Below are 25,676 nucleotides of genomic sequence, written 5' to 3' on the forward strand. Positions count from 1 at the left end.
CCCTTAAAAAGAAAAAAATTCCCTACCAGCTCTTCCATCCTCAGAAGATGCAAGTCTGTCACCTGGGCAGTGCCAGATGCCCCAGGTGTGGAGTTCACCTGAAAACAAACCTGGTAGCCAAGCCTCAAGATCAAGGACACAAAAGGGGGAAGACAGGACCAAGTGTGCCTCCCCAAGACCAGTGCTACTTCGTGTTTGACATCAACAGGAGCTGTGAAACCCAAAGCTTCCTCCCTCTGAGGGAACGCACTTACTGAAGCAAAATACTTCAGAACGGAGTGTTTATACTGAATACGTTGGGTGGCTGTTCACAGACCCCAATTGCAACCTTGTCTGCTGCAGAGTAGCACAAGTACCTGTGGATGTCCTTAGAGGAAGGGTTTGGGTTTGTTGGGTTTTTTTGGTTTGTTTGTTGTTTTGTTTTTTTAACACACCCATACAGCACAGCAACTTTGTACCCAATTCACCTAATAAGCATCTTTCCTCAGAGTGCAAGCACAGTTGTATCCATTTCACACACCCCAGAAAAACCATAGATGATACACATCTCATTGTGGGCAGGAGTTTATCTTCAGACTTGCCCTGTGGCACAGTGTACTATCCCAACACATCTGCAGCAGAATAATTCTTATCCACAATGACATTTTCAATTTGGGGAAGCTCATGATCCCAGCACAGAACAGGTTTCTGACATTGCAGAAGTGGTACACAAGTCACCATTCAATAGCACAAGTCATCTTCTAGAAACCCTTACCAAAAAAAAAAGGCTCGGAGCAGAGTCATGTGGTAACAAGGACTTGTTTGTTGAAGTCTCAGCATCTAAAGGGAGGTGGTTCTGAACTCTTTTTAACAAAAAGACACAACAGCTGACAACTGCTGAGGTGTCAAAACAAAGCTCTGATTGTAAAATTAAGACAATGAATGTGCTCTAGGGGAAAAGGCAGTCATGCAGCATGCCCATGGATGTAAGGAAAAGTGCTGCTGCAGACCTTTCCACCCAGCACTGGATAAGGATGCCTGTTGCAGACCTCAGCCAACTGATTTTGTTTCTCATGTCACTTTTAGAAGTAATTCTCATGATAACAGCACTGTGCAGCTTTATTTAGTCACTCAGTTACAGCAGTATTTTAGCAGACTGGGACAGAGTCAGATTTTTGAAGTGTAACAGATATTCATCATGGAACAGTAATCTACATATTCCTTTCACAAATGTCTTACAGAGCTGATACAGTACTAGCCATCAACCCAGTAGCAAGCGCCCTGGAGTAGAAAAGGATGCAACAAGAAGATAGCTACACTGGAAAGACAACACTTTAGAAAAAGTGAAACATGTAAAGTCTCCCCTCTAGCCCCCAAAGAAAGTGTACAGTTTGGATCTAATTTTACAGTTCTACATCAGTTTCTAGAAACTTAAAAAAAAAACAAACCAAAGATAAAACCACTGGCCAGTACAGTCTTTGGATATTTAGAGGAGGGGGAGAGAGTCAGTTTCCAGAATGAAGTCAGTCAGTTTCAGCCTCACCAGGGTCTTTGCCTTCTTTGTTCTTTCGAACCTCTTCAATATGCTTGTCCTGAAAGACAACAGCAGGGAAGCAGTTAGCTGCCCAGGCGCAGAGAGGCAGGGCTCTGGGCTGGCACAGCAAGCCCCAGCTTGCTTCCCACCCCCCAGCACACAGCAGGAACCTGTGACTCTAGGTTACTGAAGGGAGCTACAGGATGAAGCTTGCCAGGAGAAGAGTGAGACATTGCTGTAGCTCCATCCATCCCCTCTCCCCCAAGAGGAGGATTTCTGCAAAGTCTTTTGCAGGTAATTTTTCAAGATCAGACCATCACAGAACTCCCAAGGATGTCCATCTACTCATAGTACGCCCCCTCTCTTGGCTTTATTTAGCCAGTTTTCACAGTAAGGAGCATGGACAAACTCTCTCCCAAAGGGGAAAGGGGACTCTACACCCACCTTCTCCCTCAAGCGTTCCAGTTTAGCAGCCATTTGTGCCTCACGGTTTTCTTTGTTAGCTTCCATTTTGTGGGTCAGCTTCTCCTCTGCCATTTTGCTGAAGTTGTTGTTTTCTTCAATTGCTTTCTGAAGCACCTCTTTTTCATGCTCCCGCTTCTCAGCTAGCTGCTTCAAGACTTCTGCTTCATGAGACTAACAAAACAGAGGATGCATGCTTTGAACATAAAACAGATGAACTACAGAGACAACTACAGTCGAGTTGCCCACAACTCCCCAGAGAAGAGATTTTCTGCTATTTTACTGGAGAACAGCATGACATTGTGATGCAGGACAGAGCTCCCTGGTGCTTCCCCCACCCACATTTTCACCATTACAAGCTACCAGGAAAGTTAAGTTTCTGTCATTACTTGCAAGTCTTGTTAAATGGGATTTTTCTGGATTTTTTTACATTGACAGATCTTTCCTAGAAGATTCTCGCTTCTCAGAATGGTGAATCACTGGGATTCAGGTCAAACAGGAGGCTGCACTTCAACTAGTAAGCCTCTGCATGGTCAAGGGCTTCAAGCTACATCTCAACAGCAAGATCTTATATCAAGTCAGACATATTCACAAACTTTCTCATTACAGATTGAGCACTACATTTTCTAGGAGAAAATGAATCTGTATGATGTTAAAGACAAGAAAAACAATTTCATCCTGAAAGAGCATCCCCTCTCAACTAAACATTTTCTCCCAGTTTTTCAAGTGACCATTCAAGGTCACTTTGGGAACAAAGCTATGGCCTTGCAGACCATAACAAAGGTTCATAAGAGCCCCGGAGATTCCAACAAAGCTCAATTAATATTCCATTTACCATAATACAGACTGCTAATCACTTATCCCAAGGAACAATTTAAAAAAAACAAACACACAACACAGCTTGCACAGACTAGTTGAGCAGAGCTCACTTAAGCTGTTTCAAATTTACCTTACGTCTCTCTTCTGCTGCTTCCAACTTCTTCTGAATCTCTTCCAATGACACATCCTTCTTCTTTGGGGGAGAAAGAGGGAATTCTGGAACTGCTTCTTTTGAGCGGGGACTGAGTATCAGCTCAAATGCCTGCCCAGAGGCACGCTTTTCCAGTTCCTTCACTTGAATATCTAGGAACATGGGAAAAAAACCAAACAAACAGTACTTTAAGCCAGTTCCTGGCTTAGGTAACTTGAACAATAGCCTTCAAAAATCCAATGCCACAAAGCTCACTTAAGGAGACAGTTAGCATCTGAGCTGACAGTTTTGTTTTAAGCAGCAGCAACAGCATTCAAAAATGTTGCAGGCAATTCTGTTTGCAATTCTTCCTTGATAGTACCATCACCCAAGTGCCTGACATTTTATTTTAGCCTTTAATATCCAGGGTCCTCAAAACAATCTTATCAGTACTTCAAATGTAAAAAAAACAAAACAACACCAAACAAAAAAACCCTCTTTCTCCAACGACAAGTCTGAGGATGAGTTTCAAGGTGTTTGCCTAAGACCTGACATAGCCAAGAAATGAAACCAGTTTTCAAAGAAATATGTAAGCCAGTGTTCTCTCTTCAAACACCTATCAACAGGCACGTCAGCCCTGCACGGTGTCAGTTGTACCAGCACACCAGTTTTGATCACCAAGATGTCTAGATGATAGTCAGTTCTGTTAACGGAGCAGATGGCATGCAGATGAGCTGAAGCCCATCTGCTAACAGCCTAGTCTGAGAGGGCTTTCAGTATGTTTTCACAAGCACCCAGTTTTAACAGCTTCTCCAAAAGCAGCCTAGAGATGGGAGAAAAGCTTGGTGATGACAGTTTATTTTACTATATTAGATTTTAAAATTCTTTCTAAGAAAATTAAGAGAAAAAAAGACACAAGAGCATTTAGTACATAATACTACATACCAGAAGTAGCCATGACCAAGAAAATATGATTCCAGAAGCCAAGTCTGGGAGAACTTCAATCGGTTGGATTCCTAGATAACAAAGAGACACGCCTTTGAACAGCAAGTACATGAATGTCATTTCTTCTAACTCCTAATAAAAATTGCTAAGCATAATTAGGCCTGCTGAACAAAAGACAGTCAGGTAGGTTACTGCTGTCAGTAATTCCAGTCAGCCTGTGGGGCTGAGGCTGATGTATATTGGCTAGGAGAGAGGTTCTCTATTATTGGTGTTGCAGGATCTGTGTGTACAACTGTATGGTCAGGCATTTTCAGGCCCTGTTTTACTCCACTGTAAATAAGATATGCAAAGACTCCCATTCTACCATTAACTCAGCAGCTTACAGGGCTACAGATATTTCACCAATATTGCACACAGCAGATACATCTCTCTGAATTAAAATATGGCACACAACAGGACAGTACAGCCAGGATTCCCGCTGCTACCAGAGGATCTTAAACGCGTGCATCGAGCTCATTCAAAATTCGATTTTATTTGTGCAGCTGAGGCCAGATGCTGCACATCACGACAGACAAGGAGCACACACGCTGCCCAGCATCCCCTGTTAAAAAGGGACGTAATAATTTTTTTTTACAAAAGCCACAAAGCGCTCTAAAAACCCCAAAAGGGGATTTCCCCCTCCAGGTTTTAAGCCGAAAATGAAGCGGGGGCAGGGTGGGTGCGCGGTCCCAGCGCCGCCCGACCGGGCGGCGCTGGGACCGCGCACCCACCCTGCCCCCAAAGGTACCGCCCCCTCCCGCCACCAACCAATAAGCGCCGAGGCCGTCGCGCGGCCGGGCGCAGGCCCCGCCCCCTCTCCGCACGCGCCTTCCTCACCGCACCGAATTCAAACCGCCGGGGAGGGAGGGAGGGAAGAAGAGAGAGCGCGCGAGAGAGAGAGAGAGAGAGCGCGCGCCCGCGCGCGGGGGGCTCGAGGGAGGGCGGGGCCAACGGTAACATCCGGGCACCTGCCGCCCCCCGCCGCAGGTGCGGGCCCCCGCCTCTACCCCGGGGTGAAGGGGAAAGGGAAGGGACCGGGGCGAGGAAGGGGGGTGGGAGGAAAGAAACGGGACCGTCGTCCCACCGCCGCTAAGCGGGGCTCAACGGCGGGTCCCCGAGCTCGATGGCGTCGGGGCGCGGTCGCCCGGGCGCCGCCCCTTCCCCACTAACAATGGCGGGGTCCTGTCAGGGAGGGGAGGGGGCGCCGCTACCGCGAGTAGGGCGTCGCCCCTCACAGAGCGTCGCCCGCTCCCGGGACAATAGACACCCCCTTCCCCAGCGGGATTTGGGAGCGGTGGGGGTGGGCTAGGGACGCCCACCCGCCCATTGTCTCCCTTCCCTTTGTCACCGCGACGCTCGAGAAGCGGGCGGCGGGCGGGGACGCGACCCCCGCGAGGAGAAGGGACAAAAGAGACAAGGGCGGAACCCCCTCCCCAAGCGCCCGCAAACGGCTGCGGAGCCGCCGGCGACCCCCTTCGCCCTGACACCCATCCTCAGACCCCCCTCGGCTGCGGTACTACCGCCGCCGCCCATCCCCACGGAACACCGGACTTGCACGAACCATCACCCCCGCCTTACCCCACCACCCGAGAGATCGCGGACACCCACCCCAATCCCGGGTGACCCGCAGCCCCACCGCCACGCACCCACCTGCCCGCTCCGCCGCTCCAGCCACACTCCGCTCCCGCCCGCCCCGCCGCGCACAAAAGCGCCAAACAATGGCACGTGACCCGCCCCGCCCCGCCTCCATTGGCCGAGCGCGGCGGCACGTGCCGCCCGCCGGGGAGGGGGGGGGGGGGGGGGCGCGCAGCCCCCCTCCCCCGTTTTCCTGGCCGCCTTCCCCCCCACACAACCCCCCCCACCTTCGGCTGCATGCCGGGACACGTAGTCCGCCAAGGGCGGGCGGTGGCGGCGAGGGGAGGCGACCCCCGCGGCCCGGTGGGGCCCGGGTGGAGGGTGCGGGACCTCACCGCGACGCCCCTCGTCTCCGCGGGCCCCCCCGGGGCCGTGCGTTCCCGCACCGCCCTCTCCGCCCGCAGCCGGAGGGCGGCGGGACTCCCTTTGTCTCCCACCCCCGGGTGGTGGGGAGGAGCGGGGCTGCGGTGCGGTGGCCTCGTTTGGTCAGCGTCGCCCGTTCTTTCGGGGGCGTTTGATGGGAGCGGAGCTGTGGTTCAGGTGGTCGCCTAGGGGCCGGCCACTGACCTCAGGGCCATGGTCACCTCAGGGCCATGGTCACACCATGGCCGTGGCAACTTTCCTCAGGACCACGGTCACCTCAGGGCCATGATCGCCTCGTGGCCATGGCCACTGACCTCAGGGCCACAGTTACCTCAGGGCCATGGTCACCTCATGGCCATGGCCACTTACCTTGGGGCCATGGTCACCTCAGGGCCACAGGCAGCTACCTCAGGGCTTTCGGTCACCTCAAGACTATGCTCACCTCAAGGCCATGGTAACTTAACCTCAGGACCACGGTCACCTCATGGCCATGGCCACTCACCTCAGGGCCATGGTCACCCTACCTCAGGGCTTTCGGTCACCTCAGGACTATGCTCACCCCAAGGCCACGGTAACTTTCTTCAGGGCCACGATCACCTCAGGACCGTGGTCACTTCATGGCCATGCCCACTTAACCTCAGGGCCATGGTCACCTCATGGCCATGGCCACTCACCTTGGGGCCATGGTCACCTCAGGGCCATGGTCACCTACCTCAGGGCTTTCAGTCACCTCAGGACTATGCTCACCTCAAGGCCGTGGCAACTTACCTCAGGGCCATGGTCACCTACCTCAGGGCCCTTGATCACCTCAAGACCAATGGTCACTTCAGGGTCATTGCCACTTACCTTGGGGCCACAGTCATCTCGGGGCCATGGTCATGAGGGCATGGTCACCTCAGGGCCAGTTGGTTATCTCAGGGCCACAATAACCTCAGGGCTCTCGGTCATCACCAAGATGACCACCATGTTTCTTTGGTCACCTCAGGGTCACAGCCCCCACAGGCCAACCCCAAAGAGGATCTGTGGGTCTGACAACGCGCTGACCCCACAGCCCCTGGCAGTGTGTTTTGGTGGACAGCCACATGGCCACCCTCTCCTTTAGGGTGGCACCCGCAAGTCAAATCACATCCCGAAAAGCCATCGTTCATGCAGATTCCATAGTAAATGGCCGTGCAAAGACGATCCATTCTTGTCCTAAGGGCTGCATTGTAGCAGTTCCCTTCTCAAGACAACGCTATTGCCAAGCGTAGATAAGTGGTTCGCTCCCAAACGTGCTTTAAATGAACTGGCTGCATTTTCACATGTTCCATACAAATGACTTCTGTACAATTCCTGTGGTAGTCTCCATGCTACAGTCACTTGAGTTACACCAAGAGTCACTAGGCACAAAAGGCAGATGGCCGGAGAACAACACAAATCTTCTGCTACAATGCAAGCCCAGCCCAGCAGTCTCCGTACCCTAAATACCAGAAAAAGAAAGGACTTTTCTGGGGGGACCCACCCTTGTTGTGCACACTCTTAAAACCAAGGATTTTGCACCAAAAAAAAATAAAATATCCTACCTTGAGGAAGGTTAATATTGTGACAGAAATGCATAAAGCTTTCAAAACAGAGATTATTTTAAACACTTGCCCTGTTTTTTGCTGATCTGATGTCTATTTCCATGGAAACCACATCCAGCCACCGAGCTGCTAGAATTGGGAGAGGTTTCTGCCGGAGTGGCTCGCTGGGCATGGGAAGAGCCATTTTCCAGCAGCATGGTAGAACCTTTTTGTGGGATTGAAGGGAATTCAGATTCAAAATGGTTTGGCTGCTTGGCCATTCAGGGTCACGCCTGGTACATTCATGGGGTTCCTGGCTCAATACCAGCGGTATATACATAGGTATCACATAGAACACACATGTTTTTAAATGAAACATCTTGAGTGCTTGGATTAAATTGCATCAAATGTTGCTGGAAGACAAAGCAGCCAAGAGATCATGCCATCAGCCTGTGTTTTACTTTATCATTTATTAATTATCACCCATGTAGATCAACAGTGTGTTGGATGCTTTAATATTAATGCTTTTTAGTAAAATCAATGAGCTTATCCTGGGATGATCTCAGGATTTCCCAGAGGAAACAAGGCTTCCTGGGCTTGGGGCTTTTTGTTTGGTACCTGTGTGACTGCCTTTAGTCAGTCCTCACCCCCTGGAGAGATGATGATGAAATATCATTTACCGCTTTTGAAGAAGGGATGCAGGCTGAGATAAAACTACGAGTCATGCAGTGTCTGTTCTCAGCGCTTTCCATCTTATTTCCTGGGCTTCTCACAGGGAAAAAAAAAGAGAGAGGGGAAAAAAAAAAAAAGACCTGAATGTAACTTACCTTCCTTTGCAGATTGGCTTTAAAGCCAAAGATATTTCTTTCAGATAAGAACTCTCCTATGTAAGAGGCAACACAGGTTTATTGACGAGAGGCACTGAGCTGGGAAGCAGATTCGTGCTCTGTTCTCAGCTCTGGCATTTTCCATGCTGTGGCACTTAGGTTGAGACTCTTCAGCAACCCCTTTACCCTACCTGCCACAACTGGTTTCAATTTAAACCGAAATCTTTGAGTATTATCGTGATACAAAGGGAAATAACAGCTCCTAGCAGCTGGAAAGGCATGGAGACGATCTCATTTTTGGCCTCTTTGCAAGAGTGGTTTTATTTTTGGAACAGTTCATAAAACCCATTTGTTTATGTGGCATTTATTTTTGTCTGATCTCAAGGAGAATGGAGTATATGAAAAGCTTTTATTTAATTTGCATTTGATTTGTGTTTATCGACACATTTACTGCAATTCTAAACAGACTCTTCTTTCGTCGAGCCTGGCAGCATGTGGCTGTGGTAGTTTTTGTCTACTGGATTCCTTATCATCAACAAAAGCTTTTTGCTAGAATTCCAGTTTTTCCAAAAAAAGAGCAAGCAGCAGTACGAGAAATTTCCTCCAACATGTCACTTTTTAGCCCCAAAACAGGGCTCAAGAAGGAAGATACCATTTCAAGCCCAAATCTAACCACATCAGCCAGATGAATTTGTGCATCTTGAGGAAAATAAAGGACCACAGCAGAATCTGCTGAAGCTATTCCCAAAGTAGAAAGGGACAAAGCCTCTATAAATTAGGAATATGACCTACTCTGAGGGTCAGTGGCTAAGACGCATCCCAGCCGGTGGTATCTGTACCCACTTCTCATCGTTGCCCTCGTGCAACTCGCAGCCACAGCTGTAACTGCCCACCGGTTGCTCAAGGGGGGCTCATTCTCAGCACAGGCAAAACACGAGGCCCCTCAGCTTTGGTTCAACATGCTCTGCTCTCAGTGGAACAGATAAGTCAAGGTCTCATCAGGAGGACTCCTTGTACGTGTGAATTTAGGACGTGACGTGATCAGATTTAGCATAAAGATTAAAGCATCTCCTCTGATGTGCTTATCAAAATATTCCACAAAGAGACTGACATAATTAGGTGACAACTCAGCCCACGGCAGCTCTTTTAACTTGCAAAAATATTTAATCTCCAATAAGAAAATGTGCTTTCTGAGTATTAAATTGCCACCCTTAAGCATTCGCGGTGGATGGACTGACAGCTTATTTGTTAATCAGAGGATGTTTTAAAGCACCTTGGTAAGTAATATTAGCAAGCATTTGCTAAGACTGGTAACAGTCACTGCATTAGCAAAGTTAATTTTAAAACTAGAAATCCAATACACTATTTGACCCAAGTCAATCTGTTTAAGTGATTTAATAAATAACCTGCTAGAAGAGACAGTAATTTAAAATAAACTTGTTCTCAGAGGTAGAAAGAAGGGCTTACAAGATTTCTTTCTATCCGTGTTTCTCTGTCTTTGTATTAACCCTCAGCAAATTTTTCGCCACACTGCAGCTTACCCATCTTCAGTACTGACATGCTGCTGCCCGACAAAGGTCTCGCAAGGAAAATTAGTGGTTGCAAAGGTCTCACTGATCTTCAGATAAAAATACATTTTAATCCAAATGCAGCCGAGGAGTCCACGGAATTGAAGAATAAAACAAGACTTTTAGGGAGTGTCTCCCTCACAATGAAAGCTTTTCCACAGGCAAGAAATATTTAAGGTAATTTGTATTTGTTTACTGGAGGTGTTTAGGCTGATACTATATTTATGCTGAAAAACACCATTAAAGAAAGTGTTCCCTTCGGAACAAATTTGCACTTGCTATTCAAAATGATTTAATTTTTTCAAATCGGATGAAGCGCCTGGCTTGCATAGCTAGTTTGTGTTTTGAGAAATTCACTCGAACTCACTTATTTCCTCCACAAAATGAGGCAAGTAAAAGCACTCACCACAGATGGCGATTGTGCCTGCAGCAAGAGAGACGAAAATATAAATTAATTGCTTTGATATTGGGGCAATATAACCCTGAAATGTCATACCCACCTCTACAAATGCAGTCATAGGACTGTATTGCATGATATCCAAATACTATGGTGATGAGGGCTGACAAGGCTCTAGAGTAGAAAAATAATCTAAGCTGCTAATGAAGTAAAGACAAAGGCCCCACAAGCACTCTGCTGTCCTTGCAAAAAATTCTCCAACACGCTGAAATGGCAACACCCCCTAAAGTAATGGCAGTGACTGTGGTACCGACACATGGGCACCTTCATCCTGACTGCAACCAGGATGCTGAACGAGATCTGGTCTTTCTCCTAAGTAGTGAGGTCTGCCTTTGATCCAGCCTGGGCAAAGGAACAGCAGAGTTCCCTTCCCAGCCTGCTGGTAGATCTTCTGGCATGTTTTTCATTCTTTGCTTCCTAAGATCATTTTCTTAACTTTTACATGATCAAACTACTTCTATATCTCTGACTACTCTTCTCTCCCAGCTTTTAGCTTTGTAAGCCAGTCTCTGCCCCTCCGATAAATATGGATAAGAGCTCAGTGACATGAATTCCACAAGTTTCTTGAAAACAGATGGCTGGGGAGAGGCAAGAGCGAGGAAAAGGCTTCAGCACAAGCCCAACTATTATTAGAGACCAGAGACTTCACACGAGGGAGAGCTATCATAGCCACTCCCAACAGCGGGTACAATTTCAGAGCTGGTTGTTTTCCTCACGGCACCAGCAGATCCTCCAAGACGCTAATGTGCAGTTGTGCTCTCCCAGCAGCTACCTGCCAAATACAAGGACAAATCTATGTGGCTGCTGGCTTCCACCTCCACTATGTCCAGAAACACACAATGAAAGCTGGCCCGGAGATCTCCTCACGTTGCTTTCCCCCCTCCTTGGTCCCGTAGCTCCCAAGTGAGCCTGGAGCCTCGACCCATTTCTCTGCATCCTCGCTGCTTTTCCCTTTCTGCTCCTAACTGGAGTCCACAAATTTGCATTTCCCATATGGAGCACGAAGAGCTTTGCTATTCAAGGAAGCCCGTAAACAACTCACTGCCGAGGGTTCAAAAATAACTACGCTGCACAGAGCGATAGCGAGTGGCTGGGAGAGAAGCACGAAGAAAGGGTTTATGGGTTGGGGTTTTTTGCGTGTGAGCCAACAGGAGATGCACTAATTAGATTTCAAAAGTGTCAGAGTCAGCCATTTCAGCTGGGATAGAGCAAAGGAGACAGCGTGATTTTGACAACCACATGGAATAGCAATACATTGGAAAGCCATAAAATATTCAACAGCTATAGAAGATTCCAGTAAAGACATTTGCTTTGGCTCTTTGAAAATGGAGTGGGGGGAAAGAAAAGCTGGGTATAGCACTAATTATTCCCCAGTTCCTAATTAGTTCTTTGAATTTAAAATATGGATTCAGCTCTACCAGCAGCTCAGCAAGCCTATTGTGCTATTAATACTTCCCCGGCATGATATAGTTAAAAATACTCCCACCCTTTCAAGACAAAATGCAGCTTGGAAGTGTCACAATGGGAGGAGTTCAGGGATGGAAATCCTCTTAAAGGAATATGACTTTCCCAATGTCAAATAAACAATATGAATGAGCTTGTAACAGCCCCCAGACTGAGCCTGTTCCCACTAAGAGCAAATTTGAAAATAATGCTCAATGCAGAGCTCTTGGGCTGCTTGCTGTTTCACTGACAAAATCGGTATGCAGCCAAATGGTAACAGGTTTTACTTATTTTTCAGAGAGATCTGCTGCTTGGGGAGCAGGTGGGTTTGCAATTCTCAAGTGCATTCAGATCAAAAGGCAGGATTTTGAAGCGTCCCCCCTCTCCTTGCATCCACCCCATGCTCAGCTAATGCAGGAGATCCTGACCTGCCCAGTGCAACAGCCACAGCTAATTTTTCCGTGGCATTATCTATAGGTGCTGTTTATGGACGAGATCTGTCAGACACCGTGGGCAGAATAAAACCTGCCTCTTCCCACAGGATTTGTGAGCCAAGGGAAGAAGTCTGGGGGTTTTTTTATGGCACCTTTTGACTTTGAAGAGGTCCAGATCTATGCTTTCACCCTTTAGAACCTCTCAGGACAATAAGCAGTTCCCCTCCCACCTCCACTGACAATTCTGCATCAAAATGGGTTAATTCCCACTCCCTCCCGCTGGCTCTTCACCCACTGCCTGTAGCTCAGAAATACCAGCTGTGGAAACAATACCTGTACTTAATATTTGCTCAGTGCTCTTTGATCCCTTTTCCTCCCGGTAATTTGAGTTCATAATAGGTCAATATATATATTAAAAGAAAAAAGACCAAACACATCCACTGCAGCTGTGAGAACAGGCAAACAAAGCCAGCCTTTCTGGAGGAAAGACACATCTCTCTCTTTTATGCAATAAACCAGCAAACTGCTGCTGTACACTAAAATCAATACCCGGAAAGACACCCTTATGGTGCGATTGCCAACATTAAGTGCTTTATTTTAATTAAAAAAACAACCCCAAACCCCCCCACAAAAATCCCAACCCAGGCCTTGCGTGATGAATGTCGTTAGAGAGTCGCTATCAACGTGAGCAGGCGAAGGCAGCCTGAAGCTGGTGGGTTGGGGGGTCCGGTGCCACCATGTCACCCGGAGAGGGGTGCTGACAGTCTCAGCACCTACGTGCACCCCGGTCCGGGGTGAAGACGTAAGCCAAAAAGTTAAAAAGGAGGACGTGGGACATTTGGGGTCCCCGCCTTGCCCAGCCCCCCCCCCCCCCCCACTCTCCACCACCACCACGCTGGGGTGCAAAGCACGAGCTGGCATCTGCAGGGCTGAGCTCAGCCTGTCCTTCCTAAAATGGAGGAAATCTGGATATTGACCAAGCCCGATCCCTCCAATCTGTTTCAGGGGCTTTTTCAGAATAGCCTGGAACTGGAGAGACCTCACACAGCCTTTTCTCTCCGCCAGCACCTCCATTTCCCTTCTCAGTCCCTTTTTCCCCTGTTTATTCAGGAATCATCTCTAGGGTCAGCAACAGACAGCTCCAGCCTGAAATGGGGCTTCTGCTGCAGATTGAAAACTATCAAAAAAACAGTTGTGCTCTCAAAATACCCTCGATGCTGCTGGCTGAGAGAACAGGAGCCCTCTTAGCCTGCGGCATTGCGTTTTGAAGGCCAGGGAACTCAGCAAGCATCACGCCTGCAGCCCAGCCCTGCAGCATCGCACCTCGAAGCCAGCAAGCACGTGCCCTGCGCCGGATCCGAAGGGTCTGCCTGCCCAGCAGAGCCCTGGTCCTGCCCTGTAACCCAGCATGGGAGGAACTGGTGCTTGGGAAGATGGCAAAGTTGAGCTGAATCTCTCCTGACTGCGAGCATCCGGGGTTTTCCGCTCAAGACGGACTGGAAGCTGATGCACTAGATGAGAACAATTCCCTTTGGAGATTAAGAAACTCGATTTTTCTTCAGAACTTCACCCAGAGCGAAGTTTTGATTTGCCAATAGAAAAACCAATGTAAAAACAAGCATATACTCACCAATCAAAGGAATCTAAGGAACTCTGCTCAAGAGGGTGCTGCCCGGGTTTAGGTTGGGAGCGGGGTCAGCCCTGTGCCTGCGTCTGCGCTGGTCTTCGGGGCTGGTATCACAGCCCACGGCCAGACACTGAGCTCCTCTACTAGAGCTCGTGCGGTTCTCACTGCACACACTGCGCTCAGCTTGCAGGGCCGTGGACCTTCAGAAGCTGTTGTGAATCCAGGCCTTACTATTTTCCTTAAAAATACAAGAAAAAGGGAAAAAAACCCAAAACCATGACAGTGTTGCGGTAATTACAAGGAGGTTTTAACACATGTCTCAATTTGCATTAATTAAATCAAAAGAGAAGCTTCAATTGAGTAAATGAGTTTTTTTCCTAAGCGGCAGCGAGTGCTGCGGCAGGCTGGAGCTGGTAACTCCAGTTTGCTGCATGCATGTGCGGCGGGATGGGGAGGGATCTGCTGGCTGGAAGGGGCTTCCCAGGAGGGAGGGAGCCGCAGGCAGGATGAGCTGGGGGTGGGGAGGAGGATGAGAAGAAGACTCTCAGCTCTAAGATACTAAGAGCTCCAAGCCAGGTCTGTGCTGACACTGTCGGATTTCAGCCCTGAGCCCGGAGAGTGGAAAGCTTTGAAGCCGAAGCGGGTCGGAGAGCGGAGGTTGCTCTGCGGAGATAAGCCGTGGGTAAGAGGAATGCGTCCATTCATACCCCAGCCATGCTGCAAGCACAGCTGTGAGGGGAATATAAATGGGCAGCTTTTTTTTTTTTTTTTATTTTTAAAGCCACCGGTTTGAATATTAAAGCAGATCAGACCCATTGAAATGCTTGGCTGGAAGTGAACTCTTTCCAACGCACAACCCTCCAGGGCAGGGGATGGCTGGGCTGCCAACCTGCAGGCGGGTGCCCCGGGTGCTGACATCCCCAACATAACGGAGTCGGTGTTTCCTTCCCACGTCCCTGAGAAGCAAAATCCCTCTGTGGATAAAACACGGGGGATTTACAGGTATAAAACCCAGCTAGTTCACATTCAAACCCAAACCTCTGTGGCAACCAAGAGCTGGTGCCGACAGGCTGCTGTGGCAGATAGCGTACCAGGCTAACCCTTAATTCCTGCTTTTTGCCAGAAAACCTTCCAGTGTGGCACAGGCAAGCCTGGAGCAGCCCGGACCACCCCAAAGACTGGAGTGCTCTCTCCTCCGGTCGCTGGCCCGGGCACGTGGCAGGGAATGATGGCTGGCCTGGGAAACGCTGCCTCCAGCAGAGGTGTCCCAGCCCTTTTCTTTCCGACCTCTCAGGCCCAGCAAAGCAATCCAAGCAAGCTGGGACGTGGGGAAAACACCTTCCTCGTGTGCTACGCCAGGGATTTGTGCCGCATCTTTCATGCACGCTGCCTCCGGCCTCAAGGCTGGAGCATGTAATGGGGATCTGAAGGAAAGTGCCGCTTGCAAGGGGAGCCTGATTGAAGAGATGGCTCTGGGCTGGATTTTCAAGCAGATGCAGTGAGTCAGTGAAGTAGGAAAATGCTTGGAGAGGGCTCCTACACTACCACATCCCACAGAGAGCAGAGAGGGGCCGATAGAGTGGAGGAAAGAGGGTGTCCGCCCTGCCCCAAGTGACCCTAGAGCGTTTTTGAACTCCCCTCTTTCTTCCAGCTGGGTTTTCCTCCCGAGGCACAAACACAACTGGGAACATGGTCCTGGGCGCAGAGGCCGACTCTGGAGCGGGGAGCAAAGGGATGCAGGGCCAGGCAGAAGGACATCTGCCCGCTTCCCTGCTCCCCCCAGCCCCAAGGTTACTGGTGATGGGAATAAATGGCTTTCTGTGAACCAAAGGGTTAACGAATGTCAGAGTCACCCTCTGAGCACAGTCGGTTTCTGCCACCCCCTTCCCGAAAGCCTTTACATAAGAGCCTTGCAGAATTTATAGCCTGCCTCAGCTGTGCCGTGCTGGAGCCGCGACCGGGCTGCTCCCCTGTAGCTGCCAGCACAGATCCCCTGCCATGCTAATTCAGGGAGGAAAATGGGATTTGATTTCTGCACCAGTCACTGTCTCTCACTGTTAAAACAGGACCTGACGGGCTCTGTCCATCCCCCCCGGCTCACCCACACGATTCATCGCATACATCAACCTTGAATGTCCGCCACCCACCCTCAGCATCTCAGCACGACGGTCTTGAGGATCCCTGGGTTGTCACAACCCAGCCTGCTCCCAGCGCTAGAAATGGTGTTTAACATTTAAAACAAACAAAAATATCTCCAAGCCTCAAAAGCACCAGGGTCTTGTGGTCCTGTTCACATCAGTCCTTTGTGTCACTGGAGAACGGAGCAGACGTTGAAAGATGTCCCCTCTGCTACCGCACAGCACTTTGCCTTCCCCCAGAGGCCAGCCCGGAGCATCCTCAGCCCTAGGACTCGCCCTCGACTAAGAGGGGCCAGGGGCCACCAGCGAGGCGAGGACATGGCCATCACGGTGACACAAACAACTCGGGCACCGGAGGAGTGAGATGCTGCTTCTCCATTCCCCTTTCTTCCCCTGGGAGAAGGGCTTTGCTGGCGCCTGTCACCCGCTGTCACTGGGTGAGGAATAGCATGTGCCACCCAAACTCCTCTCTCCTCCATCCTCGGCACCCCAGGAAATCCTGCACCGGGCGCTGTCGTCTGCTGCAGCTTCTCTCTTTGATGGCAGGAGGTGAAGCAAAGCCAAGGCTGCCGCTGCCGTCCCCCCTTGCATCCCCCAGCAGGAATGCCATGCCGGCGGCTGCGGGGACAATGCAAAAGCAGATGGTGTGCCGGGAGCCCGGATGTTCCCAGCAGCTGCCGAGGCGGCATGTCCAGGATTGCCGGCCGCCTCTCCGGCCGCAGTGCCAGCGAGGACCCTGGGGAGGGTCTCCAGTGGGGTAAACCCATGGAGCTCTGCCAGCTTCAGGATAGCTGAGGATCGGACCCCCCCTTAAAAAGCACCCCCTGCTCTAACGTCTCTGGCGTTACCCAGGAATGTGGTATAGGTACTTCCAAAGTGCCTTATTCCCACCGCCAGCATGTGCCTGTTTGCAGCAGCGTTGGTCTTCATGCTGCAAAACCAGGCTGGGCTGTTTTCCTTCCTTCCATCCCCGCGGCTGATCCCAGTCCCCGTTTCACGTCCCTGCACTGCTGGGGTGCTCAGAAATACCTCCAGCGAGTCCCATGTTTATACTGTCCTCTTTCTTTTTACTCTCAGATTTGAGGCATGGAGTCAGCAATCTGGCCAGCTTTCCAGGACGACGATAAGATTTTCATTACCTTTGTGCTTGGAGCCCTGATGCTGCATCTCTTTGCGCTGGTTCTTTTTGGCTGTGGTTGAACTACACCCAACCCACAGCAACCGACCTGCCTGCTCCTGCCAGATGTGCCACAGCTGCAGCAGACCCAGCCAGCCTCGGCGAGGGATCGATGCCCACCTACCCTCTGCATGCAAGCAGGGTGTCACCTCCGGCCCAAGAGACAGCCAACTCAGTCTTTGTCCCTGGGGATTTTATTCTCTTAGTCCCACCGCCCTCACTGCAGGCAGCAGCCACAACAGGCAGCGTTTGAGCAGGGAGGGCTCTCCTGGCACGCTCGCCGAGCACCACGGCCACCAGACATCCTACGAGCATGGTCCCTGGGTCCTGCTCTCCCCATGGGTCCTCCTGCCCTTGTTGGCTCCTGCACGGCACATTTTGGACAAGAAGTAGCTGCTTTCCTCAGCTCCCACCAGCGACCTCGGAGCAGGCTACAGCTTGGAGCGGCAGAACGGTGCTTCTGGAACAACTGAGTCTCCGATGCCTTCGAGGAGGTTGTCCCATTGATCGAACTCCTCTTCCAGGTCTGCACGGAGCAGAGATGGTGACAGGGTTACTACAGCAATTATCAGCCTGGCTCCAGGCATAAAGGAGTTGCAGCCACCAGACCCCTTTGCTTTGTGCAACGGGATGGGAAGCGCCAAACCCAAGCCCAGGGAAGCAGCGGCCGCCCCACAGCCCCCTGCAAATGGGGGAGCTCTCGTGCCCTCCCGAGCCCCCGGCCAACGTGCCGTCCACCCCACGCCGTACTGAGATGCCTTTGCAGGAAGGCCAGAGCTGCCCGGCTGGTGATGTCCAGACCCTTGTAGGGGTCGAGGGTCCCCCTCAGGCCAAGGAAGCGGTTGATGAGTTTCCCGGTGAGAAAGGTGAAGTCAGTCTGGCTCTGGTGCACAGATCCCCTGGGACAGGGAAGGGATCTGCTTCAGTGGGAGCTGGGGAGAAGTCCTCCTTCTGGGACACAGCTCGTAGGTGGTCCCAGGAGGGTACTGGCGGGTCGGTGCCCCCAGCCCCTGACTCACAGGATGGTTATAATCTTCGTCTGGCTGTTTCTGGAGCTCAGTCTCTTCATTTTGGCAATGCTTTCTGGTGTCTGGAACTTCTCGGTGTTGATGAAGAGCACGGGCTTGGGCACCTTCGGGTATAGCGCGTTCTCCAGGGGGAACATCCAGGCGTCGAGAGCCACCGCACACCTGCAGCAGGATGGATGCCCAGCACTGCTGCCCACACGACAGCTTCCCTTCCCACCGGGATGACCCACATGTCCCTGGAGCTTCCCACGGCTCCTGGTCCCTGCTGCGGCTTACCTGAAGCTGGGCTCTTTTACCAAGGCCAGCACTGCTGTCACCCCGCCAAAGGAATGGCCCATGACAGCGACTTTGGTCAGATCAACACTGTCCTGCAAAAAGGAGAAGGCTGAGGAGCCTGTGCCCAAACGCCGCTGCAGAAGGTCCCTAATCAGGGAAGAAAAAGTCAAGGAAAGATCATCAAAGCCCCCCCGCTCTGCCCTCTGCAAGGGATGCCGTGTCCAGTTTTCACCGCCAGTGCAAGGGAACCCAGCTTCCCTGGCATGCACGAGGGAGAAGAAGGAGAAGAGAGGCACCAAGAAGTCAAGAGGTGGAAGGCTGTGGCTCTGCACAGACCCTGCTTGTCCCAGGAGGGACTCATGCAACAAGGACTGATCCTGCCAGCAAAGGGCACCCGGACCCACCCCCACCATCAGCCAAATGATCCCCCTGGCTGGTCCTTCAGCACAGACAGACCCAGATACCTTCAGCACAGAGAGATCAAAGTCCTGGTGAAGGACGTTCAGGACAGATTTACCACTGCTGATGTCCTCGAAGAGCCGGAGCGCTCGCACACATTCCTCCGCTCTCTGGTGAACCTGGGAGTGAGAGTTGCCTCTTCCCCGGTTAACCCAGCCCCTCCACCCCACAAGTTTGGGGCCAGATCCTCCCCCCAACATCCACCCACACTCGTCCCTCCAAAACTGCAGCTCTCAGACCCGACGAGGCTTTCCCTGAATTACGGCAAACGTAAAAGCAAGTGAGAGGCTGCACCGCAGCGGCTCCTGCGGGGATGTGGTGAATTTATTGGAATGATTTCTTTTGTTGTTTGTTTTTAATTCAGTTAATCTGATAGCAGAGATGGCTGGAGATGAGCGAAAGACCTCTGCTCTGGGGAGCAAGCAGCGGAGCGCGCAGGGGAGGGAGAGCCCGGTTTCCTCGCCAGCTGCCCCCCCAGCCAAGCCTGCCGAAGCCACCCACCGGTGCAAACACCCACGGGGAGCCCAGACCCCCCGTCCCACCCCAGCTGCCAGAAGCAAACCTGGACGTCACCCTGAAACCCAGCTCGGGGGCTCCATCCAGGAGCAGCTCAAAAGCCCAAACCACTGATTTGGGGGGAGGAAGCCCTGACCTGGATCTACTTTGGGACTATGTCTTCTGCTCCCCTGACACAAATGCTGTTGGCTGTGCACGTTTAAAGGCCTTTCCCCAAAGTGAGAAGTGACAAAAAAACTCAGATGAAAACCTCTCTCCGCTCTTCCCTGCTTCCTCCAACATAGATGATGCCATAACTGAGGCTGACCTGGCAACCATTTCTCTCTATTTATAATTTATTTCTCATTCACCCTCAACATTTATGTTCATGGGTTCATCTTTATAGGAAAACTCTTTCCCTTGTTCATGCAATGTGCCGTGAGACAGACTGTATGCAAAAATAAGAGGCTGGGAGGTGATTTAAGACTGCCAAAAGCACCTCCAACCACTGCATTTCCTAGAGAGCTTTTCTACGACAAATCTTGACTCAACGTTGTCCTTTTAATCGAGGCAGAAACGAGCAGGGGGGAACCTGGCTCAGCAGGAAACCTTCCTGCTCTTCAGCAAGCAGCTGTCTGGGGTAATCCCATAGGGACAAAAATCAGGGCATGAACAAACCCAGCAGCAGGTCCGGAGCCCTGCCAGCCTGCGGCGCTGGGCTGGGCAGAAAGCCCGTTTCTCCCTGGGGTGCGGGTGGCATTAAGCATCCGGACACGGCAAAGCCCAGCCCGGCTCCTGCCGGAGTCAGCTGGAGTCGGACAGAGGGACCCCATGAAACAGAGATAAACAGGTTGAATATATTTTTCTCAGCTTACAAGGAGAAAGCTCAGCCCCAGCATCACAGTGGTATGGGTTTGGGGAAGGCAGGAGATGAAGACCCCAGGGATGCGGGGCCAGCTTGGCTTGCGGGAGGGATTTCACGCCTCCCAGGTTGCCCACCCTTAACCCCCCACCCTGGTACCTGCTTGTTTCGGAAATAAAACTCCTTCTGCCCTTGGGGCACCCGTTGGTAGGGGATCCACTCCTCTCTCCCAGCCTCTGCTTTGCAGAAATACGTCGCGGAGGCAGAATGGTCCCTGCAGCGGCAGGAGGGCAGGCAGTCGTGTCGCGGGGGACACCGCCAGCTCCCCGGGACACGATGCCCTGCCAGCCCTGTCACGGCTCTCAAATTCGGTGGGGACCGGGGCACCCACCTGTGCTCCAGTGCCGCCACCGTGAAACCCCAGGATGCCAGCTCCGAGCAGACCGAGGAGTACAGGGTCCTGCCAGGGAGCCGGGGTTGGGGGGGAACAGGGTCAGGGCTCCGCTGCCAACCCAAGGCAGGTCCGAGCGGGGCCATGGGAGGCCCAGGACACCTGTGTCCCCATCCTGGCTCTGGCCCCGAGCCCTTCTCGGGTCTCATCCTACCGAAAGGCTCCCAGGCCGTGGGAGAAGATGATCAGTGGGTACCCGCTGCTGCAGGGCTTGAAAGGGCCATTCCAGCTCACCGGCACTTTGCAGGAGCCTGTGGGGAAGAGAAACCCCCCGGGAAAAGGGGGGACACGGGCAGCGGGGTGCTGCTCCTGCAGCAGGTCCCCGCTCGGCTCCGTCCCTGCCTGTAGCATCCACCCAGCTGCCCCGAGCACAGAGGATGGGCTTGGTGGCCTCGAACCCCGCTAAGGGAGTGGGTCCCTAAAGGGATGGGGGAGCACCCAGGGATGATCTTGAAGGTCCTTTCCAACCTAAATGATTCTATGGGGGAGATGTGGTGCCCGTCAGCCCCTTACCGATGGCGATGCTGAACAGGGGCGCGCACCAGAGCCGGCTGCGGCGGGTGAAGTCGGCGAGCCCACGGCAGTACTCGTAGCGTGGGATCCAGAGCGGCCGCTCGGCCCCTGCCCGGGGCAGGCAGGGGTAGAAGAGACGGAGGAAGAGTCCCTGGGGAAGAGAAGAGGAAGGGGGAACGCGGTGGGGACAGCACAGAGAAGCGGTGGCCATGTCCTCGGCAAGCTCAGCTGGCTGCAGCCACCCTGCTGTGCGTGGGAGCCTGTCCCCATCACCATCCCTGTCCCTGTCCCCATCCCCATCCCTGTCCCCGTCCCCATCCCCGTCCCCGTCCCCGTCCCCATCCGTCCCCATCCCCATCCCCATCCCCGTCCCCGTCCCCGTCCCCGTCCCGTACCTGCCGCGTGTGGCCCACCATGACATCCGCGCAGCCCACCTGGTGAGGTCCCTTCCCCGGGGGCAGCGCCAGCGACTGTGTTCCCCCCATGCTGCCACGGCCGAACCTAGGTGGAGGCACGGGGTCAGCGTCCGTCCCCCACCCGGCGGACCCCGACTGGGTCCCTCTTCCTTCCCCCACCCCTCTTCTGTTGCCCAGACCCCGGGCATCCCCCCAGTGCCGTGCCAAGCAAACACACTGGCATGGCAGCGAGAGGAGAAACGAGATTCCCAATTCCCACCCCATGGAATTCCCAGACCCCCTGGGGATGCTCAGGGATGAAACCCTGCCATTTCTCTCCTGGGGGCTGCCGGAGCGGGACGGCGGGGCTGATGGCTGGTCGGTTGCCCCATGGCCACCCTGCTGGGGGGCAGCCGTCCCTGTGTCCCCCCCCCTTGCACCCAGGGATGCTGAGGTCTGGGGGGAGACCAGCACGGCCAGACACTGCAGAACTGGGGTGGCACTGGGGACGTGCGAGCAAGGGGTCAGTGTGGGGCTGACACGGCCGCAGCCCTCAGCACCCACGGGAGCCACTGAGGACACGGGGGGGGGACGGACGGACGGAACCCTGCACACCCCCCCCCCCCCAGTGCAGAACTACAGCTCCCAGCAGCCCCCGGGACTGGGGAACAACAACTCCCAGTATAGCCCTGGCCTGGGACTACACCTCCCAGTATGCGCTGGGTCCCCAGACTACATCTCCCAGTATCCCCAGCTGAACTACACATCCCAGTACTTCCCAGTGCCCGTCTCCCAGAGCCCTCCCCGCAGCCCCCAGTGCTCCCCTCAGCGTCCCCAGTTACCATCCCAGCTTCCAGTACCCCTCCCAGTGCCCTGTTACCCCCGCAGTTCCCAGTGCTCCCCAAGAGCTCCCAGTGCCCCCCCCCCCAGCTCCCCCTGCGGCTCCCAGTGTCCCTCCCAAGTTCCCAGGGCTCCCAGTTTCCCTCTGTGCTCCCCAACTCCCAGCACCACCCCCCTCAGCACCCACTATCCCCCATTCTCCCCCTCCCCAGCCCGCCCCCGCACTCACCAGTGCACCGGCCCACAGCTCCCAGCACACACCAGTGCGCCCTGCACTACAACTCCCAGTGCCACGCGTGCACGTGGACTACAGCTCCCAGTAGCCACCAGTACAGGACACAGCCCCCACTGCTCCCCCAGTGCAAAATCACAGCTCCCAGTGCCACCAGTGCAAAATCACAGCTCGCAGTCCCACCAGTGCAAAATCACAGCTCCCAGTGCCCCCAGTGCAACATCACAGCTCCCAGTGCCACCAGTGCAAAATCACAGCTCGCAGTCCCACCAGTGCAAAATCACAGCTCCCAGTGCCCCCAGTGCAAAATCACAGCTCCCAGTGCCACCGGTGCAAAATCACAGCTCGCAGTCCCACCAGTGCAAAATCACAGCTCCCAGTGCCCCCAGTGCAACATCACAGCTCCCAGTGCCACCAGTGCAAAATCACAGCTCCCAGTGCTACCAGTGCAAAATCACAGCTCACAGTGCCACCAGTGCAAAATCACAGCTCGCAGTCCCACCAGTGCAAAATCACAGCTCCCAGTGCCCCCAGTGCAAAATCACAGCTCCCAGTGCTACCAGTGTAAAATCACAGCTCACAGTCCCACCAGTGCAAAATCACAGCTCCCAGTGCCCCCAGTGCAAAATCACAGCTCCCAGTGCCACCAATACAAGATGCAGCTCCCAGTCCCACCAGTGCAAAATCACAGCTCCCAGTGCCCCCAGTGCAAAATCATAGCTCCCAGTGCCACCAGTGCAAAATCACAGCTCGCAGTCCCACCAGTGCAAAATCACAGCTCCCAGTGCCCCCAGTGCAAAATCATAGCTCGCAGTCCCACCAGTGCAAAATCACAGCTCCCAGTGCCCCCAGTGCAAAATCACAGCTCGCAGTCCCACCAGTGCAAAATCACAGCTCCCAGTGCCCCCAGTGCAAAATCACAGCTCCCAGTGCCACCAATACAAGATGCAGCTCCCAGTCCCACCAGTGCAAAAACCACAGCTCCCAGTGCCACCAGTGCAAAGTCACAGCTCGCAGTCCCACCAGTGCAAAATCACAGCTCCCAGTGCCACCAGTGCAAAATCACAGCTCGCAGTCCCACCAGTGCAAAATCACAGCTCCCAGTGCCCCCAGTGCAAAATCACAGCTCCCAGTGCCACCAATACAAGATGCAGCTCCCAGTCCCACCAGTGCAAAAACCACAGCTCCCAGTGCCACCAGTGCAAAATCACAGCTCCCAGTGCCCCCAGTGCAAAATCACAGCTCCCAGTGCCACCAATACAAGATGCAGCTCCCAGTCCCACCAGTGCAAAAACCACAGCTCCCAGTGCGAGCCACAACCCCAGTCTCCCCATCGCAGCCGCGGTCCCTCCGTGGGGGGGCTGTGGGGGGCCCTGCCCACGGGCAGCACCCTGACCCCAGGGCTGCCCTGTCCCTCTCTGCACCCCACCCGCGTTCCTGCCCCCCAAGGGCTGGGGACTGTCCCCATGTCCCCCCCACCAGAAGAGCCCCGGGGCTCCCGCTGCCCATCCCCACGTTCCCTGTCCTTCCGTTAATCCGCTTTCTGCAGCTAAGGCAGCCCCGGGCCCCGGTAATCCCCTCGGTGGCCGGGGATTAACTCCCCACGGGGCTGAGCTGGCCAGGCCTGGCAAATAAATATCCAAAGATTTGGTAAAAACCGTCCCTGCCGAGCTGCCACGCACGCAGCCCCACGTCCCATGGGCGTGCAGGGAAACTGAGGCACGGGCTGAGCACCGAACGGCTGTCACTCTGTGTGTCCCACCCGGTCCCACCTGGCCACCGGGGCAAGGAGAGGGGACCCCAGCCCGTACCCACCACCACCGCCACCCCCGAGGGGCCCAGCTGGGGCTTGCGGCACCCTGCCCCGTGCCGAGCACCCATCCTGCCCCCGGAGGCTGGTTCACCTGCAGGCTGAGGCCGGCCAGGTTGTTACACCCATGGATGAAATCCAGCATCCCGTCACGTCCCGGCTTGCCCGGCCGGAGGGGCAAGGGCGGAGGGTGGTTGGGGATGCCGGGATGGGGTGGGAGACGCGAGCCCCAACCTGCCCTGCTGCCCGCTCCAGCCCACGCCTGGCTCTCTGCCGTGGGGCTCAGCACCCCCACGTCACCCTGGCAAAGCCACCCGTGGGAGAGGGGCCTGGCTGGAGATGGTGGGGGAGCTGCTCAAGGCGGCGATTCCGGCTGCTCGGGGCTGTTCCCGCTCGAGACCTGTGGGACAAGAGTGTGTGTGTGGGGGGGGTCCCACAGGTGAACCCCTGGGGTCTGGGTTATGTGGGTGCTGCTGGGGGGGGAGCGCTGGGGACCAGTTGGCTTTGCTGCCCACCGTGTTGCCCCCCACGCTGGGCTCGCGTGGCGTTTACGGGGGGTTTGATTTAAAGGAATTAACTCGGCCCACGCTCCCGCTTGGCTCCAGTTCCAGGTACCCCCTCAAGAGTTCTCACAGCCACGCGCTGTGGATGGTTGATTTGGGGGGATCAGGCCACGCTGGGACCCTCATCTCTGCCCCGTGGGAGAGTGAACCCCACAATCCACCACCGGCTTTGCACCGTGACCCTGTCTCCCGTGCGGGGATGGGTTTGGAGCCGGGTTTGACTTAGGCAAAAGCTGTCAGGGTGCAAAAGAGCCCTTCCCGCTCCGTGCTGGGACCCCGGGGGTCGCACAGGAGCCCACGGGGGGTCACTGGAGCCCAGGGGAGGTCACTGGTGCCCGGGGTGTCACTGGTGCCCGGAGGGGGTCACTGGTGGAGATGGCCCCAGCTATGTTTCTGGCCTCTCCCTGCTCCTCCATCGCTGCCCCATCGTGACCCCATCGCTGCCCTATAACTGCCCCTTCCCTTTTAGGGGATTCCACGGGGGGCTCCGGGACACAGAGGGGCTGGGGGTGGGCTGAAGGCAGCAGCACCCGAGGGCTGGGACCAGCGGGACGGGCCGCTCCCCTCGGGGCTCCTCGCCACCGGACGCCCCCGCCAGCAGGAACGCGAAGAAGGGGGGGACACTGGACGTGGG

General features: G+C 53.9%; 2 protein-coding genes across 4 annotated transcripts; both read right to left on the minus strand.

Moving 5' to 3' along the window:
• Nucleotides 1-1,071: 1,071 nt before the first annotated feature.
• On the minus strand, nucleotides 1,072-5,621 carry STMN1 (stathmin 1). 2 transcript variants are annotated; one of them, XM_049820913.1, is made up of 5 exons: nucleotides 5,559-5,621; nucleotides 3,870-3,940; nucleotides 2,925-3,097; nucleotides 1,958-2,149; nucleotides 1,072-1,571 (listed from the first exon to the last, which is right to left on the minus strand). In XM_049820913.1, the coding sequence occupies exons 2-5, from the start codon at nucleotides 3,880-3,882 to the stop codon at nucleotides 1,503-1,505; spliced, it is 447 nt and encodes a 148-aa protein (XP_049676870.1). In that variant the 5' UTR covers nucleotides 3,883-3,940; nucleotides 5,559-5,621; the 3' UTR covers nucleotides 1,072-1,502. The 2 variants fall into 2 exon arrangements, with proteins under 2 accessions (XP_049676870.1, XP_049676871.1); XM_049820914.1 differs by lacking the exon at nucleotides 5,559-5,621 and adding an exon at nucleotides 4,253-4,502.
• An 11,418-nt stretch (nucleotides 5,622-17,039) lies between these two features.
• On the minus strand, nucleotides 17,040-22,723 carry PAFAH2 (platelet activating factor acetylhydrolase 2). 2 transcript variants are annotated; one of them, XM_049821046.1, is made up of 11 exons: nucleotides 22,667-22,723; nucleotides 21,598-21,703; nucleotides 21,203-21,353; nucleotides 20,844-20,940; nucleotides 20,630-20,698; nucleotides 20,398-20,512; nucleotides 18,887-19,000; nucleotides 18,423-18,514; nucleotides 18,138-18,308; nucleotides 17,869-18,017; nucleotides 17,040-17,644 (listed from the first exon to the last, which is right to left on the minus strand). In XM_049821046.1, the coding sequence occupies exons 2-11, from the start codon at nucleotides 21,685-21,687 to the stop codon at nucleotides 17,550-17,552; spliced, it is 1,143 nt and encodes a 380-aa protein (XP_049677003.1). In that variant the 5' UTR covers nucleotides 21,688-21,703; nucleotides 22,667-22,723; the 3' UTR covers nucleotides 17,040-17,549. The 2 variants fall into 2 exon arrangements, with proteins under 2 accessions (XP_049677003.1, XP_049677004.1); XM_049821047.1 differs by lacking the exon at nucleotides 18,887-19,000.
• Between the last annotated feature and the right edge of the window lie 2,953 nt (nucleotides 22,724-25,676).

The sequence above is a fragment of the Accipiter gentilis genome, chromosome 17, assembly GCF_929443795.1.
Source record: "Accipiter gentilis chromosome 17, bAccGen1.1, whole genome shotgun sequence".
Taxonomy (NCBI): domain Eukaryota; kingdom Metazoa; phylum Chordata; class Aves; order Accipitriformes; family Accipitridae; genus Astur; species Astur gentilis.